Raw genomic sequence first — 22,854 nt, forward strand, 5'->3', positions numbered from 1 at the left:
AAAAAAAAAGTTTCCATAGCAAACAGTCATATTAATAAAATAATGATAATTTTCGAGAATATCCGTGTAATATACATCTTAACACAACGGTTCCTAAGTAAAGTGATTCTTCACTTAGAATGGAGTCACTTAAGCTCAGAAAAATGCGGTAATAAAAAAATAGACCTAATATTTGATAATGTTAAGAATGGTCTCATCTTACTGATCTACACAATTTGCATATGGAAACGCTTGAAATATGACTTTGCGATTCATAATTCAGCTATATATTTTTTCCTCGATGCCGTTTAATATTTTCCTGCTGAAGATGGTAAAACGGAGCCGAAAAGTTCAGAATTAACTAAATTTATTTATATTTATATTATTGTATATTATATTCTTGCGTAATTTATTATTGTTCTAATGCCGATTCCTAACGTCTCGTGAATTATACTTATTGTTCTTTATTTTATATTATAGGATAACCGATATATACGCCTATCAAAAATTTAATTTATTAAATATTATTTATTATATTTATATATTATATTTATAGTAAACGAACTATATCAGTAAACATTTTGTCTACTATGAAAAAAATATTAGAAATCCGAAATATTTATTTTTCATATTAAAAAATAAATTTTTTGAAACCCTTGTATTTTTATCTTTGTATATTCCATAGGGATGGGATATACTCATAAGAGTATGCATAGTTCATGAAAAATTTACAAATAATGCATATAATTAAGACGTATAATGACACAATAACTTATAAAATGTATTTATAAAATTTTATTGAGGAATAAGAATGATAAATATGTATATGAAGTAATAAATAATAATTACAATCTTCTTACATATATTATAAGTATTATGACATGAGGTACATATTTCGTATAATGCATTTATTGCATTTAGTGAAATTAGCATTGAATTCAATCTACATTTTATATGCTTTGGGCATAAAAAATATCCCGCTCGCTAAAAATATCGTATATCTCAAACTATACAAGACAACAAACTAAGCAAAGAATACGAAAGTAAAGCATTTGTAGTTTGCTATACAACATACTTTACTATTCCATTACACGTATGTATCACGAAATAACCACTAAGTCTTTTACTCGCCCTACAATAATCATTTTATGTAGATTATAATTTATGATGGCGTTACTTATTACAGTGACAAAACGATTCAAATAACTTATAATAATTTCATTAATATTAACAGTAAGAAGCTGAAATCATAACACAATACTAATATAACATAAAGGCATGTAACAGAGTAGTTGCGGAAAAATCCCCACTCCTTCTATTTTTTCTGACTTCGGGCGTAAATCCCAGCGCGGCGTATTTGCCATAGTTACCCTACATATATGTTTAAACTGTTTACTTATTCTACTTGTTTTATCTCTTTATCTATCATCCTAAAATTGTTACATTATTTCGAAACGGTATATCTAATAAAAACTGTATAATAATGTAATTTGTAATAAAATCTAATAAAAATTACGACTAAAATAAAAAAATAGCTCTTTTTCGCTCAAAATCCATGAGATCGCATGTTCCGAACGATTCGATTCCACGCGAATAGCGAATACGCTTATTCGTTCAATTGCAGAATATTGGCTCTTCCGGTGGAAGAAGGGCAAAAGGTTCTTTCTGTGCGACGTAATCAGTTGTGTGTAGTCCAGAGTGATTCACAATTTGCATACTTCACGGCACCGTACCAGCATGTACCATCCTCGAAGCACACTAGCTGCATCCTATAGAGGCAATTTCACTCGTTTTTCTGCGGCTGCATCCCCATTTTCCTTTTCTACCTTAACGCTATAGTATGGAAGTCTCGCGTTCAATTTTCAGGCCCGATATTCTTTTTCGCATGTTCGTTATCGCATGTTATCACAATGCTATGCATAAATTCTACATTTCTTTGACTATACGGTGACCGCTAGCACGATACGGCATTTTCATTGAGTATTTACAAACACGGAGAGTATCACCTCGACACAATGAAATTTTTATTGACAATAAAAAAACGGTATCGATAAATTTAAGAAAAACGTTACGAATCTTGATCCAAAGGAGAATGGATTTTCTTTACGGTCATTTAAATGTTCAATTTCTTGATTGAATTTTTAACGTTCGAAAGTCTCTCTATGCAATATTAATTTAAAATACGTAAGTATGCATTCCAAAAGGAGACGCGGATAATTGCAAGCGATATTTTTAGGACATCATGCGTATTACAATACAAACGATTTTATTGTAGTAAATGAGAATAATTCGCTATTAACTACACTGCAGCATTGTCGCGAACACATAGTCCGGCAAATTAGAGTAATTATGTAAATGCAATTTTACAGTCTATGGAACAATTTGCTTTTAATCCGGGCTATTAATTCATCAAGTGCCTAAAACCTGAAAAGGGGATCTCCTCACGGCTAGTTTGTGAATGTTATGAGAACACGAAGTCGCATACATTGTCACAAATGCCACAAACGTCACGATGCCCTTCGCCCAACTCTCTCTACCTCGTCGACACCCCTCACATATCGATCGTCAGCTATTTTCAGATTCAGAAACAACATTCGAACGTTAATTGCTCCATTTCACTCGCTACTCATTCTACCACAGAAGCGCGTGCAATCGGAGGATAGTCAGAGCACATACCGCAGTAATCGTAGTGCACGCATAGTTTAAGAACTCTCCGATGAATTACCTACGTTATTGAGTGGTTTGTGTGAACAATGCGACAACGAGAGAATAGAGAACATATTTGGTATCCGACCAATTAATTCCGATTAGTATCGAGCTACATAGAATATGAAATATCAGAATGTAAAGCGCAACAGTTATTGGATACGAGAGAGGAAACAAATGTTTGGGAAGCATATTGAATGTAAATAATCTAGAAATTAATGCAGGATTTATAGTGCAAAAATATACAAAAATAAGACATGCATATTTTAATACATTTAGTACGTGTGATAATGTGAATAACAAATATATTTTCGATACAATGTTTCTTTAATCTGCTATTCATTTGAAGGCAAACCACATAAATTCTGATTTTACACTAACGTAACAATCTAAAGTAATTATTACCAATGGTGGTGCGGTTTGGTTGCAATTTACATAGCGTGACGTTATTCAAATGTACGCGTATATAAGCAAAAAGGTCTCAGCATTCGCATAATTTTGTACTTAATCTCGCAGTTGCGTCTACCACGATTGCGACAATGAAACTATTTATGACGTCGATTATTATTTTCTACTTCAGGAAAATCGTTCTTACATATCAAGTTTCACGTAATTTTTCAGCGAGATGTTTCAACAACAATTCGTTCTTACGTGCATGTTACGACATATAATGCACCTCGAATGGGGTCATAGCATTAGATCGGACCAAGCAAATCATGCAATAAAGCGCATTTCGTGAGCAAACAATGCGAGTGAACGTGTTTATTTGAGACTATCGCGAAGTATCATGTTGTAAGCGAAAACAATCTCAATTCTAACGTCATACATATTGTTTATTTATATACGCAAATCATCATTCGGCACTCGACAAAGATAAAGAACACAAAAATGTATCACGTGCCCGGGAAAAATATTCTTTTAGAATAATATCAATTACTGTTATCGTATATCAACTATTATCCCATCCGAAGAAGAGAATATGACTGTTTCTATTTTCCCTGTCCGGAAATAATATTCCAGTATTCGTTACAATATACAAAGAGCTTACCGTAGATAACACGAATAATAGAAAGAATAACAAGGTTCTGCGGCGCAATTAAGTAAATGATATCCCAACGTTAGACAAAGAAAAATTAAACGGATTGCACAATATATGTGCAGGTAGAATAATAATGATATCAAATTAAAAGGGTACGATAAAGATGATTGTCATAAATAAATGTTGTTTTACGAGAGACCAACAAAATAATTTTTTTTGGTAGATGATTTTTCGCCAACAATTTTATTCAATGGGAATCGATTAAATAACAAATTGGAAAGGATAATATTAATCGCGTGGAATAATTATCTGAGAGTACACGAAACACAATCCTATCCGACATCTTAATCGAGACGATCGACGCGATGTACTACAGTCCGATTTTATAATTAAATTCCTTTGGGAAATTCAACTCTCGTAATCAGCACGTTCTCTTCCGCGCCTCCCTGATGCGAACGTGCTTCTCGATCCATATCTCCTTTTTTATCGATATCCCGAATGAGACGGATGAAATTTCACGGATTTTATCCGTAGTACATTCACATTTCCCGAGTTTTTTCGCCCACGTGTAGACCGAGCGTTTCCCTTCGGCGTAGAACGGACAAATCGCGCGATAATAATTCATGCCCTTGCGTTCTCGTTCCCGCTCTATCGCGCAAGTAGCATTTGATTCGAACTTAAGAATAATCTCGATCTTGTAATGTATTTTTCAGATCAAGATGGCATCACAATGGAGGAATTCATCAATATATAAGGACACGTCGTACGAAGAGTCTAAATGAATGCGGAATTTTGTGAATGGGATATATTAATATATCAAATATTCCGTCATGCTTGAAATAGACGCCACGACGTAAATTCTTATCCTCCACGAGAATGTACGACTTATGAGTGGCACTTTGCCGACGTTGGAAAAAGGACTTATCTTTCCCGTCTCATCGACAACAATTCTTGTAGAAACTTTCTGTCAGACTCAAAGAATAGACTTTCCTCAAAGTTTTACAGATTATATATTCCGGGACCAGTTTCGTTGTTCTTGAAGAATTTTCATGTCGATCCTGCGAGCGCGGAACGAACTTTCTTTCGGTACGTTCTGAGAACTTTTTGGAAAAGCGCAGCGCGATCTACCTTCTGTCTCTCACCATTTTTCTTTATTTATTCAAAGTACTCTCGGCTATAAACGGATGATTTCATTCATACGACAATCGCGTTGAGATACAACACATTCAATTGAAAATTAAGAAGATCATCTGAATTCACGGAATAACGAAATGAAATTCTCAATTCGTTCTAACACCGAGGAAGGTTTGCGAGTCATGTTGTAGGAGTAAAGAAAAACGCGCGAATCAGATGTATTTTAAAATTCTAGGTGTGTCGGACGACAGAAACGATGACTGACGTAATGTAACGGCGTACCAAGTGCAAGCGAAAACTCAGTAAACTCTCTTAAACGAAGATTCAGTTCCAAGTAACGTCAATGCTTAATTGAGTACGAAGCTAACGAAAGGTGTGCCCCTTAACATCGCACGTGATCCGGCGAGAAGTTGACGATAACACGAATTTCCTGCTGCAGGAAGATTTTATTAGCGACATGATGCGAAAGTTTTCGTCCACGTAATCGACTATAAAGCATACAAAGTCGTAAAAGATCGGAACTAACTAGAACGTAACTTTTTCATTTGTGTAAGACGTGATAAGAAAGCTTAGCTGAGCTAATTGTACGATGCGTGATACAATGAAAAGAACGCTGAGTAATGAGCAAGCAAAGTGAGAATGACGGAATAATCGCAAAAAATCTTGATCTCTTTAAAAATTCTCATCACATGACAGACCAGGCTTTCCTTCCAGGACAAAACGCGAAACAACGAATATACTCGCGAATTCCAGAGAGTTTTTTTCTCGATGCTCGGAGAAATTAATATGCAAAAACTATTTCATCGTAAACCGATGAGTAAATTTCACGACGAAACATCAACTTTAGTGATCATTAAACGACACATAATGTTGGAGCAATACCGAAAAGATTAACCTAAAACTTCCTCTTATAGACTAGAGAACCATCAGTCTTTTCCTTTAACCGAGAGATTAAAGTAATCATTATCGATTTTTAATCTCGTGTCTGATTGTGCAAAAGGAATCAAATCGATACAAAAATTCGCAGCAGTAACTACGTTTTCAAAAAAAGAACAATTATATTGAGGATTCGAATATCGACGAAAAAATTAAACACAAAACTCCTCTTGTAGATCAGAAAACCAGAAACATCAGTCTTTTCCTTTAACTGAGAGATTAGAATGATCATCATCGATTCCTGATTTTTGATTGTGCAAAAAAAAACAAATCGATACGAAAATTTGCTATAGTAACGACTATCTCCAGAAAAGAACAGTTATATCGAAGCTTCGAATATCGATGAAAAAAAACGCACTCATCTACGGCGAATAAGCCGCGAGGACAATGGAATCTCATTCGATAGCTGCCGATCGGCGGTTTAGGAAACGATCGGATTTTGCGGAGAGCGCCCGTGCATGAAACGTAAGTGGAAGCGAGCTCGAATGTCGAGTCGAGGACTATCAGTCGGCAGTGTCACAACGTTACCCCACAGTTTAATCGGTGAAGGCACATAGTAATTGTGCCAATATTGACGGACATGCCACCAAAACCGCGATGGAAGTAACGAAATGTCTTGTCGCGTGAAAGTACATCAGTACGTAGTCGATAAGTGATCGAAAGTACATCATACAAAAAAAAATGGTCGATAAGGGGATCAAATTAACGATTTCCTTAATCAAGCGACTATGATTCCTTCCCGCGAACAATTACAAAGAATGCATGTTCATCCGCAAAATAGATTCGTCCCATGCGTCGTTGCGATTTTTCCAATTAAGATCGATCGGATGGAAAAAAGCGCGATTTGCCGATACGCGATTCAACGCGATGTGATACGCCGAGATTAAAAGCTCGTGTTTTCGACGCCGGCAGTTGACGCACTCTCATCGAAAGATCGACCCTGATTGAGAGAATTGGTGACGCTAGGCGAGCGTGAAACGGAATTTACAAGCAGCGCGAATACGACCGATGGATGTTCCTCGGTTCTTCGATTTAGAAACTTCGTGACGACGAAAAGAGAATGCAAAGAACTTGAAAATTGTCATGATGCCTCGACTGTAACGTGCCCTTCTATCACACGAGAACAAGTACGACGAAAGTTACGTACGACGGCGTTACGTTAGAGTTATGAAAGCTCACCCGACATAGTCGACTGGTATGCGCTGACAGGAATGTGTAAGTTACTTGCCTTGAAAAACGACAACTGCGCTGATTTCTACCTGTATCAAATTTCTATCCCTTAAATAAAGCGACAAGAAAATTTTATGAGCACCAAAGTATTTCGAAAATATTCGGCTTTTAAAAGAGATAAATCAATGCAAACATCCCTGACAAATAATGATCCCGATATCGTTATCATAAATGTTAGAGATTATAAAAAAAATCAGTTGAAATCAAAAATTTGGCTCATCTCGAAGAGAAAAAAGAATAGTGAGTAACGGAATAATACGAGGGAAGATTGTGCGTTCCGAGCGAAAGCTCAGTACACTTTAAGGCGAGATAAGAAAGACGCTGTGAGAAACAAAATTGCAAACGGAAAGGCGGGCAACGGTGGCGGTTGAATAGCGGTGAAGAGCAAGGGTGAAAACGGCGACGGTTTTTCGCTCTTATACTAGCTTAACATAAGCGAAGAGACCGTGATATTCGTGATGCAGAGCCTCGACGACTTGATGACGTACAATTCCACGTCTCATCTCTGGAACGTGACAACGCTGTGGTTCGACAATGACACCTATCACAATGGTACCAACTACACGGATTTGGCGCCGCGGAATCAATTTGTGCTTCCGTGGTGGCGGCAGATGATTTGGACGCTTCTATTCGCCGGCATGATCACCGTGGCGACCGGTGGCAATTTAATAGTGATATGGATCGTGCTGGCGCACAGGCGGATGCGCACCGTCACCAATTACTTCCTGGTGAATCTCAGTATCGCGGACGCCATGGTATCCACCTTGAATGTCACCTTCAACTATACCTATATGCTCAACAGCCATTGGCCGTTTGGAACGCTCTATTGTAAGATTTCCCAGTTCATCGCGGTTCTCACAATATGCGCCAGCGTCTTTACATTGATGGCGATAGCCATTGATCGGTAAGTCTTTTCTTTTTCTTCTCTCTTTTTTTTGGAATAATATTTATTTGGAATAATATAATATAAATGGAATAATATGGAATAAATAACGCTCTTGAAAATAAATTATAAATGAAAAATAATATAGCATTATATCACGATAGTTAATATTAATTAGATCAATATCACTTAAGTTCTCTTCCTACTATTACTAAACGTGATGTTATCAAATCGTGATGTTATCATCAATGAACAAGAGATATATCTCATCAACGCTAATCGTCCTGCTTAAGCACGAGTTATCGCTGATTTTTAGCTCATCAAATATAATAATCTCAAAGATAGTGGCTTTCTAACTTCCGTACGCTATCTTTCTTCCCTTCACTTAAATATATTCTCGCTTTTAGTTCGTGAAACTTCTGCTGAAACTCCACTTGGATCGATGTTCAGTTCTGGAAAAATATATTTCCTTCTGTTCATCTACCATAGAGAAATCCTAGTGTGTTAAAGTAGATACAACGTGGGCGTGCTTATACGTTGGATTTAAGAAGGGTTAATCGCGAAACGGAAGCAAGATCTCAAGCTATAACGATGGGGATCAATCTGACGTCAAAAGTCAGCCAAGAAAAACGAGAAAGATAAACATTTGCGATCTAGCGTCACCTCTCCTGCGGTTAGATGAAATGAAACTTCGTCACTAAGATCCAATTACATAGTTCAACAAATCTCAACTTCTTTATTTATGATTTAATCCAGCTATTATCAGTAGATATTGCAAAAAAGGCTAGTTTTCATATATTTTTATTGTAACTACAATATATGACTGAATATACTGAAGTATATTGATATATTGTATATAGGATTTTTTAGTCGGTTTGATTAACAAGATATTTATGTTATCTATTCAGGTTAAATATTAATTAAACGTGGTCTCTATTACAGATATAGTTATTAATTATAAATCATTTATCAAATAACCTACAATTCAAAATTATAAAAGTCTATATATAAATTTTTGCAATAATTCGAATATTTTCAAGTTTTGAACATATTCCATTACATTGAATTCATCACTTTGAATTTATTAATTTTGATATTGAATTCGTTGAAAGGTATCTGGTAAATTATCAATGACCTAATTCACCACCTAATTTACAACTTTTCCGCGATAGGTTTCAGCTATAAATAATAATATAATAATATAAATAATAATATAAAATAGACAAATAAGAGTTGATTCTTTAAAATATAAACGTATAAATAAATTATTAATAGGAGTTAAATACATACATAATAGAAAACAGAGATACTATACTATTACTTGTTTTGGCTTCTGGTAAGTGTTTCATCGAGATGATATTGTTTGCTTACTTTTAACAAAGACATATAAAAACAAAGACATATAAAATTTTATTTTATCAAATTATTTATTTAATTATTGATGAACGAATTTTGTCTTTTTGAAAAACATCATGAAATTCCATAACAATTGATAATCTAATTGTTTGTGAATAACTGATGTCTTCCATGTAACGTTCAACAAAATCGTTACATAAATTGGAACACATTACTTTATGTTTTTTATCTCTTTGACGATGGAAACTAATGTAAAGTACGAAGAGGATAATATCTGAAGATGGTTCAATATAGGAGTCGAAACATGTATTAATATCTTTGTTTTTTATTATGTATACTATTAATAATTTTTACGTTTACATTTTAAAGAATCGACTCTTATTTACTTTTTATCATTATATTGATATTGAATTTTTAAGAGTCCTTGACTATTTTATATTATTAACTGTGAATAACTTACTAACCATAGCCATAAATTGAAAGTCCTAATAATATATTTAATAATTGATTGCAATAAAACTTCTTCAGCATATCGTAATTATAACATGACAAAATATGTGAAAATGATCCCTTTTTGCAACTTTAATTGCAAATTTTTCAAAATTATGATTTAATGGAGCAATTTGGAAAACAAATTTGATATTCAGCATCCAGAAAATTATAGTGTTTAAAAAAAATTTTTTTATTGAGCAGTGTTATTAGTTATCTTATAACGACATATTCAATAATGGAAATGCATGAAGAAATGGGCAAATAGAATAAGAATATTTTTGCGGTAATATCGGAGAAGTGCAATTCAATCTGCGAGCTGGAAAATGCCGGGCTAATTTTCCAAAGCGACTTCCCTCTTGAATTAACGCTATTCACAGAATTACACTCTCAACGGAATACATAATTCACCGTCCTTTTTATCATCACCGCAAGTCCATATTACTTTTTTTTTTCGTTCAATTATTTTTTTAATTCAATTACAATTAATCAGATCAGAAAAAAATGAATTCTCTTAGTTGAAGGAAGAAACTGTTCAAAATAATCAAAACTGATGCAAAAAATAGAACTCTAAAGACATCAGAACTAATGCGATTGCATTAGTAACATTCTGAGAGTGACCTCTTAAATTCTCATAAATCTCGATTAAAAATTTAGTCACTTTTCAAATCAAACAATCTATCTCAAAATCGATTACGATAAATTCACGTTCTGCGAAATGAATAATTACTTCAAGGAACTAGAAAGTTCGAAAGCTGAATACAGAAAAACTGCTAGTCAGAACATTGCTTTCTTTCTCGAAGGAACGTATGCTCATTTCTTCTCAATTGTGCTGCAGAAGAAAAGCCATTATTCGAAGACAACATCGAGAGCCACGAGAAACGTAGAATGATTAAAGGCGTTCTGTGAGAGATACTCTATATATTCAATGTTTTTTATATGTTCCCAAGAGTTATCCTAAAATGACGATATATTTCTCGAAGATTTAAACATTTTGAAAGCAACATTCGATTAAAAAAAACACGAAAAATGATAAAAATTTCGATCGTCCGATGTCATCGACAGATGCTATCGTGATATCGAAAGGTGCTCGGGTCGTAAATCCTAAAATTCGTTTTTATGCCAGGAATAGAACGCAGGAGAGATCGTCTACTGATGTCGATGGCAATTGCCTATAACCGCGAACAGCGCACGTCACATACCGATGGATTTATCGCGTAGAACTAATTTTCGACGGATACATTAGAGGCTAATGCAAATATTACGCATATTATTGCTTGCGCGACAACGAAAAGCCCGACATTACCGCGGGTGATATCGATATAAAGTCAAGTGACATTTCGTCCGCAGAGAAACGCCAATGGAGCATTGCACTCGATCGACTACGGCTACATTCCCTGATAAATGATAATAATGTGCTTTACCATGAACGAGGCAATCTGAGACTTCGACAATACACTATGGTATGATGGAAATAGGCAGAGAGAGAGAGAGAGAGAGAGAGAGAAACAGAGAGAGAGAGAAGAAAATCTCTCTCACCAGAATGTAAGCATTGCGCCCGTGTGATAGAAATACTGGTATTGTACTCTGCTCGGATATCGTTTCGATCGATTTTCACTGGAAGCTTTTATCTAGATCATTAAATATATTACAGAGGAGCTTTATGTTACTGCAACAAGCTTCGGTAAATGCGATGAAATTGAATGCTTACACGATGCGCAGACAACGAATGTAGAGTTCCGGCGAAAATTTATTCCGATGAATTCGCGACAGAGACACCGAAGTGAAATCGAGTTTACAGCGTAGATTCTGCGGCAAATCCTTTTCAAATGAATTTTCACGCGATTTTGTCGACTGCACTCTGTAGAATCGGTCGCGTCGGAAGCAGACGTTATTATAGATATAAAAAAAACTCAGAGATTGGACCGCCAGTTAATTTCTTCAGCACTCGATAACCCACGCAAGAATATTGCTGTTATCATTACCTATCAGCGTAGAGGCACATTAATCTGGTAATGCGAAGTATTACTAGGAGAAAGTCACTCTTGAAAGAAAAAGGCGATGGCGAATAAGAAGCTTGACACACTTTTTTTTATAGTAAGAAACTTTTTTTTGTATAGATTCGCGAAAACAGATAGAGATTGTCATAATTAATGCTTCATCCTAAAATTCCATAACTTTTCTCTGATTTTCAGATAAAATTTCATGCAATTTCTCCGATTTTTAATAATATTAAAAAATTTTTGTATTTTCATTCTGATTTAGAAATCGTTAAATATTTTATTGAGAGATCAATTTAATATGGTAATGTAAATTACTATTAATGCTACTGACATTGCTTGCATTTTTAATTGTCAAACTAAGTATAGTATTTCGAAATTATGTAGGTATGATTTATGATATATGATACAATATATTAAATTTTTTTTAAACCAAGAATTTTTATTTTCAAGAAAATTTTACAAAATTCTCTGACTTTTTCCTAATTTTCCTGTTTTTTTCCATTTTTCTAACAATTTGATCCCTGATTTTCAGTTTTGTGGCAATTATTTATTTTGATAGATAATTGCCACAGTGTAAGATACAGAATAGCTTGTGTCGTCTTTTGAATTTCTCACACCAAGTATTTCTACAGTGGAAAACGCCAACGAGAAAGCGACTAGTTATAAAAGACACCATTAAGTATCGCCATAAGAATAAGGGAAAAATCCCAATGAGAATAATCCTACGAAAGGAGTTACAAATTATTATTTCACGAGGCACTTGACCTTGATGCAGCCACAACGAAATGAACTAATTAGGTTTTTGCGGTTAATGCTGTATCTCCATATATCTAGAAACCAGGAAACGTCCGTGCTTCGTAGGGTGGCAAGTCATATTAAGGATTGAAATATTAACCGTGAATAATTGCAGTGCCTTTTTGCTTAATTCAGAATTTAGAACCCTAGCTAGATTGCAACAGAGCTCATTAAAATGCGAGTGTACGTCGAGCAGGATCTGCATAACGCATGTTACTTTTACAAATTTTCCTACGAAATATTATTTTCAAATTTCGTGATAATAAAATATATCTCGCCCACATACAATAGAAAGATGAATTGATTTTCCGGACTATTTTTTGCTTTAAACGCTGTCGAGAACAGATTTTTCTTTTCTATCATGCAATTCGTAAATTCGCCAGCAAAAGGTCTTCACTTAATATTTATCCCGAAAGGTTATCATCGAGAAAATGCTTCGAGAAGATGCTTCTTTTTATTCCAGAAAAGCTTTCTTCCTATCGTGGTTTTCGCTCGTCTCTTTTCATTATTGGTTGCATTATTCTTTTGCGCGAACGTCTTATCCCATTAAAACGTGACGTTCAATTTTCTATGTACAAAATACACCCTCACTTTTTGCACATTACACTGAATAGAAACATATTTACGTTACATAACAAGACACAGCAACTGTATTGAAATGTTCATCATCAAACATTCAGGATCAGTAGCTTCGTTTTTATCAATACAGTAGTTTTATTATATCATCGTAGCAAAATTTCAATTTTTGCTTACTTTTACAGCAAATCTCATTTGCTTACCAAACAGCAAAGTGCGAATGTCAAATACTATGATAAATAAACTAACGCATAACGCATGGTAACCGGTGTGTACACTACGTAATTGCAGTCTTAAAGAGATATAACATCAAAGAAATAGAAGGGAAGGAAGAGAACGAGAAATGTATTACTTTAAATACGAGAAATATATTATTCTAAAGACTTCACATCTAGAAATAGAATTCTGTTATTCAACAATATTTGACATGTGCAAAACCTACATGAAACCATATAATATATATATATGTATGCTCACACACACATATATATATATATATATATATATATATATATATATATATATATTTGTGTTTAAAGAATGCGCATTTCCAAATGTGACGTCTCTACGTATGTTTGACATGCATTATTCGCATATACGCAGCACGACACGACGTTGACAACGGGACGCAGTTAGCTCCTTGCACGGTATGTATATGCTTCCGATACCAATTCAAATGAGAGCCGTGTTGAAACAATGCCGCGCGATGGGTGCACTACCATCATCGCGAGCCATACTTTCAGAATCTCGTAGAAGTTGCTTTACCACGCGAGAAAATAAAAAACATGAAACCCGGAGAAAAATATTCCTCTTCAACTCGACAATAACGTTTGCCCAAAACAGCAACGAAAATAATGCAATCTTACTCCCCCAAGTGGATTCATATTATAATAGAAATTCAATAAGAACTCAATGATACGTAAATGGCAGCCTGTGAATAAGTCAGAACGTTTATGTTTTTGAAAAATGACGGGAGAGTATCTCTGCTAAAGCAAATAAAGCCTGCAGTATTGCTTTGGAAATCACTAAGAGAGCATTGAGGGTCGATAAAAATGACTCAATTAAAGGCCGAAATATAGCATCACTAATGCTATCGTCGATGCATCGATAAAAGCGGTGCTTATTGGTGATGCGTAGCAGATTGGTTCACTCTATAAGATAGAATATAAATTCACATTGAGCAATGGATTCAGAGCAATGTGATCCAATTCGATTTTCCGATTACGTATCTGTTATCAATTATTCGTGATCTTAATAAAATATCAGTTATTAATCTTAATATTCTGTATCAACTGTCTAACATTCTATCAATTTTAACTTGATAAATTATTAACTCTGAAATTCTATCAATATTAATTCTTATCGTCATTATTGATTAACTGTCCATGAAATATAATATGCTATTAATAGCAAATTATCATTTAAATATAGAGAGCTTAATCAATAGAAATTCTAGCGAGTAACTATGGGAAATGAAGGAAGTAAATAAAGTAAATTTTTTACAAGTTTCATCTACTAGACAAGGTAATCGATGATGACGATAGTGAATTCAGTGCGAATCTATATTTTCAGCATTTCACGATTATATCCTAGAAAGTCGGCAGCAGCACGCCTGTTTCAAGCTTTGATAGTGATCAACGTTGGACGAGTGAAAAATTTATGAATCTAGCTACAATCTAACAGCTCACCTTGAATATAATATGTATATAACGATTGCAATAACGTGAACTACGTGTAAAGTGGAAACTTGATGATATCTAAAAATATCGTAGCGCTTCTTGAACGGAAATTCGATTGCGAAGGAGATACAAGCAAACCACATGTCGATGCATCTATGACTCGAGTAGTCACCGAAGATTCAACAATACCAGCTTTATCACTCAAACTCGTGTTTGAAAGGTCAAACTCGGATTCGATAGCGGCTATGTCGAAGACAGAGACGTCGAGTGACACTCGGACTTCATAACCGTTATCGGACGATGTGGAAAAGACGTCAAGTACAATCAAGAGTGCTTTAACGGTATACCCAACTCCGTCCAAGCAGTTCAAGTCAGAACCTAACCGACCAGATCGCCGGCCTTCTTCCCCAAAATGACGATGAATCACGATTCAATTTCCTCGATCGATCGTAGCGCAGATCCCATCTCACGGGAATTGTCACCGGAACGTGAATCGATTATGGCAATCCAGGTCACTTTAAACGACGAAAGTCTGCAACGAAATGCAGCCTTGCACCAAGAGAACAAGGAACTGAGTGAGAAATCGCGTTAAGTTCAATCGACTAACGAGTACTGTCGCTTCAAACTTTAACAATCACTGTAACGATGACTCTGCTAACGACCATCCGACAGCTGACTAACAAAATGACTAACAAAGTGACACTCGAGGAAACTTGGAAGAAAGAAACTGTTTAATCAAACGAATGAATTAAGATAACAGCTGGAATATTTTTATTTTTTAGTGCCGCGATACGCAATTAATTTTCTTTATCGAAGAATATAATTCATACAAATTTTAATTTACATACCTGTCGCATTAATTTTACAAGAAACGTTATCGAAATTGATAGACATTGAGAAGTATCTAACTATCGAAATCGATCCATCGAACTCATCCTCCAACGGCTGTCGAAACTTCGTTGCGAATTGATACCAAACGTTACGCGTTTCCATGCATTGGTAATAATAATCGAAGAGTTTATCCTTCTCCGTTATTGTATTATATTCAGTTTTGCTATCAGAAACGTGATCACGATATAAACAATTGCCAAACGATACTCGGTGATCCAGCATCAGTTTGCAAGCGAATGTCGATCTCTCGTTGCTGGACTGTTTATAACGAAAAGTTGGTTTGTCCGCGAGCGTTGTTTCATAGAAGAGACCGACACAAGTTTGCAAATTGATTCCTATCTCTTGATGCGTCGACACATTGCGCCACATTGAATAGCTCACGAATAAATTGACGAGCAATGGTTTTAGTCGATGGCAGTTTTTGACTCCCTCTTCAAATTAGATTACGAAATCCTGGCAAAATTTCCACGTAGATACCTATCACGAAAGCTGATCAATTCTATGCAAAATAACATGGATTACAAAGTGCTGTATGACGCTTTTTAAAAATGAAGCTAAATTCTGTTGCCAGAATTGAAGCGATCGGGCAAAAAAGAAAGAATATTGAATCGTTAATTAACACGTTCCATGTCCAATTTAATCCTTAACTGCGCAGAAAGTATTAGTTACTTAATTGGGCAAACTTCGAACTCAGAAGTCCCCATTATTCTTCAAATGAAATTTGAAATAAAATTTGCAAATTGTAATATCAAAAAACAATAATAAAATCTATATTTTTTAGTTCTAAAAATTAGAAAAAGATGAAGAGTAATTTAAGATTAATATCTACATTGATGAAAATAGATAAAGGTTCGTTAAATCAATTAAAACTTTAACATCAAAACATCTGAAAAACATCTGAAAAAAAACAAAAAAGATCGCAAAATTGATGCTTTCTGGATCTTTGAGACCTTCCTGATTAAGAATTATGTGACTATCACACCGCGTAGATCACTAATAATCTATGATATTTTTGTCGTATTTATTAAAGAACGATCGCAAAAAATATCTGTTTTTTTCTCGATTTTAGAATCGAATTTTATGCCAAATGATAGTTATGATGAGATATTAATTACAAAAAAGTTTTACATTAAGCATGTGATTGGTTTCAGAAATATAGAGCATTAAAAAGATCATTTGATTCGAAAATCAAGAATCAAAAAGCAAGCAAAAATCCGCTCTTTTGGCGGTCATTCTTTGTTATTTGTTATTTATTTGTTATTTATTAAATAACATGTAATTTCATAATGTACTCGTACTGTTATTTAATAAATATAACAAATTAAAAAAATTTATAAAAATTATTTTTATAAACAAAAATTAAAGCCTATAATGTACCAATATACTAATGTACCATTATAATTATATTATAATTATATTATAATTATATTATAATTATATTATATTATAATCATATATTATAATTATATAGGATGTCTCCCGAAATTTTTTGCCACTTTTGTGTAAATAGAGCGGATTAAACTAAGTCAAAAAGTTCTTTACCATTTTGCAATTTTCGCAATAGTTAATAAGATTAATTACTAAGAATTAATTACTAAGAATTGAATATTGATCCTCAATAATTTTTTTCTCAAATACTATCAACTTTACAGAAAAACTGCAATTAGAGACAAAAATTGTTAGTTTTTTTTTCATAAAGTTCTGAAAATTTTTTCAGAATTTTTTATCAACTTTTTAGTACTGCATTTTCTTATTGGCAACTTATTTTTACCAACATGAGAAAATATGATATAAAAAATTCTGAAAAAATTCTCAGAACTTTATGAGAAGAAAATAAACAATTTTATTTCTTGCTGTTTTTTTTGTAAAATTGATAGTATTTGAGTAAAAAATTATTGAAAACCAATATTCAGCGTGATTTTTAGTAATTAATATCTTGTTAACTATTGCGAAAATTGCAAAATGATAGAGGACTTTTCGACAATTTAATCCGCTCTACCAATACAATAGCGTTTAGCAAAAAATCTTGAGACAAAATCTTGTATACGTATTCACATATAATATAAAAATAAAAAATTTTATTTTTCATAACTTCTCTATATACCCAAAATATCAAACGGAAAGTTCAGAGTGGGTCACTGGTGCTCGAAATGTATAACAATGAAACTATCATCCAACAGACCTCAAAACAAATAAAATGCCGAGAGAAGTTTGAGTTCGAGAAGTGAGATTTCGCTGTAAAAATCGTGGCTCTGGGTAATGAAGCGACGCTTACGAGCACTTTCGAAGAAAAATCTGAACGAGGATCAACGTGTAGCCAAAGACACGATAAAGTTTGCCTCGTTGAACGCGAAAAGCGCCGATCAAACATAGCTTCGAACGGATTTGAACAATTCAACAAGCAACGAAGAATAACAATACATCGGATAACAACGAGCGACAATTTCAGCGACAATACTAGATCGACCGCACGCGTAAATATAAACACAGAAAATTCAATTGCTTCGTCTTCGTTGACGAAGACGATGAAATGCGGAATTGTCAGACACCATGATAAAATCCTTGCAAAATTTCAACGAAAGAGGTAATTCAGATGGTTATGCGAACGTAAATACCGCCTTAAATACCAACGTTAATAACGAACTGGAATATTGGCATTTCGCGAAAGCGAGCAACTCGCGGTTCAATCAAATGTTAGGAATGAATCACTTAAGCCAACTTCAGAGGATTGCGGGAAAACTGGGCAAATGTTCGAGTACCGCATCGCGGTACTCTGGCTTCCCAGAGATAATAGCCAATAAAATTGACGGCGAAGCGCGAGCTGACACGAGTGGAAGGAAGTCGAATTTAAAATCGGAACCGTCGACAATTCACCGTCGGATACAGTCGCGGCTGCCAATGCGAATGCCAATGCCATCTTGAATCGCGAACAATAACCGCGGATCGTGCAACTATTCGCCTCGACGTCAGTCATTCGTCCGGAAACAAAACTTCCGTAGAAATCTCCGTTAAAAAGGACATTGCATCACGACGTGCATCAATAGCCGACAGCTCCGATCAACACGCAAACGTCGGCGACCGCAATGCAAATATTGGCGTCAATCAAAACGTCGCGTATCGATACGGTACGTACGTATCTGGAAACGACATGGTAAATTTCATCGTTCGACGTGAACGAAATGTGATACAAATTGTAAATATTCGATGCAATACCAACAGAAATAGTGATGTCGCCATATTCTTCTTTTTCTTTATATGGCCAACGTTTCCGCATACGGAATCAAAATAGGGTAAATAGATACCTCCATATAGATACTTTCAATCTTCCATAAATTAGTAAAGAAAAGAAGAGGGGGGGGGGGGAGGTTAATCAAAGTCTTCTCATTTTTTATTTGTGTAAGTAATTTTCAATACTCAATTTAGATATTCTAAGCTCTTCTGTGATATCTTAAAGGATTGCGGATTATTTTTGGTTAAGGCCTTGATTGAATCACCATCTACTGCACTTAGCCAGAACGTGTTTTACCTTTAACAGAGAAATTTTCATCATAAAACTTTATAAACCAAAATTAATGCAATCATTGAGACTATCTTCATTGTATACCACACATATCTTTTTTCAGGTTTGCACAGCGTTTTTATCTTTATGTAATACAGCATAATGTATGATAGTAATACAGCACAATGTGGTGAAAATATATCTTGATTTTTCATTTCTAATCCTTTATAACAAGCGATAAACTTTAATAACCCTAATATTTTTTTGTTATGTGATGCGTTGATACATATAAGCTGTTAAGATTATGAATGCATTTGCTAAAACAAAAGAAAGTATTCATATTTAAAGCGACAACTTTAGTATATTGTTATTTTTGGTTATCTTCCTTATAATACCAGTTTGTGTGTGAAACTCTGCAACTTTGTCACGTTATATCTCTGGACTGAATACGTATTTTTTAGCTCAAAACGTGTGAAATTTATACCTCGAAGTCCGACAAAGACAGATAAATATGAATAAAATAAATAATGTTTTATTTTCAAGTAATAACAATGCTTCAAAGAAATTTTATTGCAAAAATTCGAAAAAAATAACTACTTTGGATAAAAAAATCAAATTTTTAAATTCTCAAATTTAATGTTCAAACAAAAAAACTTGGATTTTTTTTAATTGATTTGAACTAACAAATAAAATAGTACAATATAAATCGCTCAAAAAAGTATAATTATTTGAATTCGAAAATCGACGTTTTTTAAGAATCTACATATTTTAAGTTTATAATTAATAAATAAAATTTTATTATTTGAACAATATAAAAGAATAATAATATAAGTAGATAAAGGATTGTCATGTATAAATATTATTATAGTATGTATAATTAAGTTTATTAGGATTTAGTTTAGAGAATGACGCTTGCTCGAAAGCAATAAATCCGCTCCGGTCGAGCGATCTCCGAAGACTGACAGAAATGATCAAATTTCTATTATTTATTATATTGAAATCTAATTCTTTTTAGTTTTACATTTTCACGTACTTACTTTTTATACCATCCGAAACTCAGTAAACATATATTTAATAAAACGTATATTTAATAAAAAATGAAGAGTATCCGAAAACTTATAAGCTAATCACAAGATAAGTTCCAAGTACCTTCTTTGAACTTGCATTTTCTCATTGAGAATAATACAAAACAAAACCCTTGCAGGCTTATCATATCATGGGCAGTTTTTAAAGTTTTTTTTCAGTCTCAATTCGGGTCTTCAAAGTATATTATAAAAAAAGTTACAGTAAAAAAAATGTAAAAAAATCGCATAAGATACGTTAAACCCTAATGAATATTATACTAGGGTTAATGTTACCTACTGAAAATAAAATCTTATGATTAACCTAATAAAAATATAAAATCACATACTCGAATATACAAAACACTCAGCAGATTTTTGTCAGAAATTTTTTAGATAATGCGCAACACTCGAAGCAAAACATATTCATCCCGTCTGAGTCGTCAATTCAAATTTATATTATGTATCGAGACTCGTATTTGACTAATCTTTTGAGATAAAAAGCATGCAAGCCAAGTTCTAAATCGAGGGTTGCAAGGACAGATTCTTGCGAATCCGCAAACGATGATTTTAAGCAACAGGACATCTGAATTTGATCCTCGAGCGGAAAATCAGATTAAACGAAACTACGCATCGGCGATGTCTAAGTAGACACTCGAAGGCGAAAGCGACCGAACCTGTTGAATCGCAACCTGTTGCAACTAAACAATTCGAAACAATTTATTCCGCTGATTTGTCATCGACCGTATATTAATAATATTTAATGCAGAGATCGGAGAAAACGAAAAGATTATGAAAAGCCAAGAAATATGTAATAGATTCATCAAAAAACACCAACAGCACAATGGAAACATCGACAATCGGCGTAATCATCACGACTACAGTGTCAAAGAATTTTTAATGACATTATCTTCAAAATTACTCGATATCCTACAGAAATCTAATTTAATACTAGCCAATTTATTACTAAAAGTAATTATTAATTATTAACTTTTTTTGGAATACTAAATAAATAACAATTTTTAATATTTAAAATAATTAATTACTGTTTTTCAATATTGCAGTCAGTATTAGATTGTTGTAAGGATGTTCAAATGATCTGCAAAATATTCTGCGTCTTTTCACTTGATTATAGAAATTACATCTAGTACGTTATAGATCGATAGGTCAGTGTAAATAACTTGCTTTCACAGTAACAGACACGAATGGTACCATTACATCCTTGTTTGCCTATGTTAAATAGAAATGAAATGAATACTGTGTAAAGCTCATCACACATAAAATGACATAACCTGCATAGCATAAGACCACTGGATCAATGAGTATCTTATGTAAATCAATATGACATTATGTGCTCATTGATTTAGTGATATTATGTTATGCTTTCCTAATACACACCAAATACATATATTACATATAACGCATATGTTGGTTATAATTTCCCATTCAACAGTATAACTGTAATATAACATGTATGTTATATTATACATATTATACATATATTATACATATATTATACATATGTTACTTGCAACTTGGTGTTTGCTGAGTTTATGCTTATATTAGGTGTAGTAAAAAGAAATCCATTATTTTTGCATGAAATTGAATGGAAAAATAATGGATTTCTTTTTACTACACTTAATATTATTATATGTAAAGCCTATTCTACAAGTACATAAGAATAGATGTAAGTGGTATTTGTAAAAATTCACTAATCACAATCAAATAATTTCCTCATATTCGACTATGATTGGTCAATTTTTGCAACTACAATTACTTACAACCACACTGTCGTAAAATAGACATAATGAATCTTAAACACAATGAAAAGCATATGTTATAAGGCAATAGAAATAGAGAATAACAAATTCAGAAACGTACATTCTAATATACAATTTCTGATAGATTAAAATCTTTTATTCTCTGTTCCTATTGCTTTTCATTGTATTTAAGATTTTACTCTGTGTCCCTTGCTGAAAAGCACTAATAAATAAGCGGCAGTGTAGACGCGAACTGTAACGCGAATTTTAATCAAAATACCCGATAGTGCTATCTCACCAACAATTGGGAAAGAGAGGTCGATTAAAATTCCGATGCCGTTTAGGGATCGATCGATCTCAATGGACACGAGAGAATTCAAGACACAAGAGAAGTGCCTCATCTTAAAGAGAATCTCGATTTCAATCTCGATCAGGTCAATGTCGAAGTTGCGAATCAAACGCTACTCGTGCCTGATAACTCGCCGAAGTGAATCCGCGTTCAACTTGTCGAGAGCGTTGCTCGAGCAAGTGCCAGTCTTGGAATGAACGCAAACACCACGAACTATTATGTCAGGTTGAAGGTAAATGGAGACGTGAGCATCAATTTCCTGAACGTCCATCCTGTGGCAGGCGATACCTCTGAGATGGACGCCTTTAGCGTCACTGCAATCCACTTCCTCTGTATCCACGAGCCATCGGCAGCACATTTCCACTGTCGTACCAGTAATCCGAATCAAAAGGCTAATCTGAACGTGAGTTACAAAGCGAATTACAATGTGAGGCCGCAAATGGGAAACAGGAATATTCGCATGCGGATGGATCAATCGTCGATTTAGTC

At 34.0% G+C, this 22,854-nt stretch overlaps 1 protein-coding gene across 1 annotated transcript in view; it reads left to right on the forward strand.

The window, feature by feature from the left end:
- Positions 1-7,482: 7,482 nt before the first annotated feature.
- The window catches only part of LOC105626216 (tachykinin-like peptides receptor 99D), a 53,836-nt gene continuing 38,464 nt past the window's right edge, over positions 7,483-22,854 (forward strand). Inside the window, exon 1 of the mRNA XM_012207522.1 lies at positions 7,483-7,928. Within this exon, the coding sequence (XP_012062912.1) occupies positions 7,483-7,928 (446 nt within the window). The remainder of the gene's footprint in view (positions 7,929-22,854) is intronic.

The sequence above is a fragment of the Atta cephalotes genome, assembly GCF_000143395.1.
Source record: "Atta cephalotes unplaced genomic scaffold scaffold00005, whole genome shotgun sequence".
In the NCBI taxonomy this organism is placed as follows: Eukaryota; Metazoa; Arthropoda; class Insecta; order Hymenoptera; family Formicidae; genus Atta; species Atta cephalotes.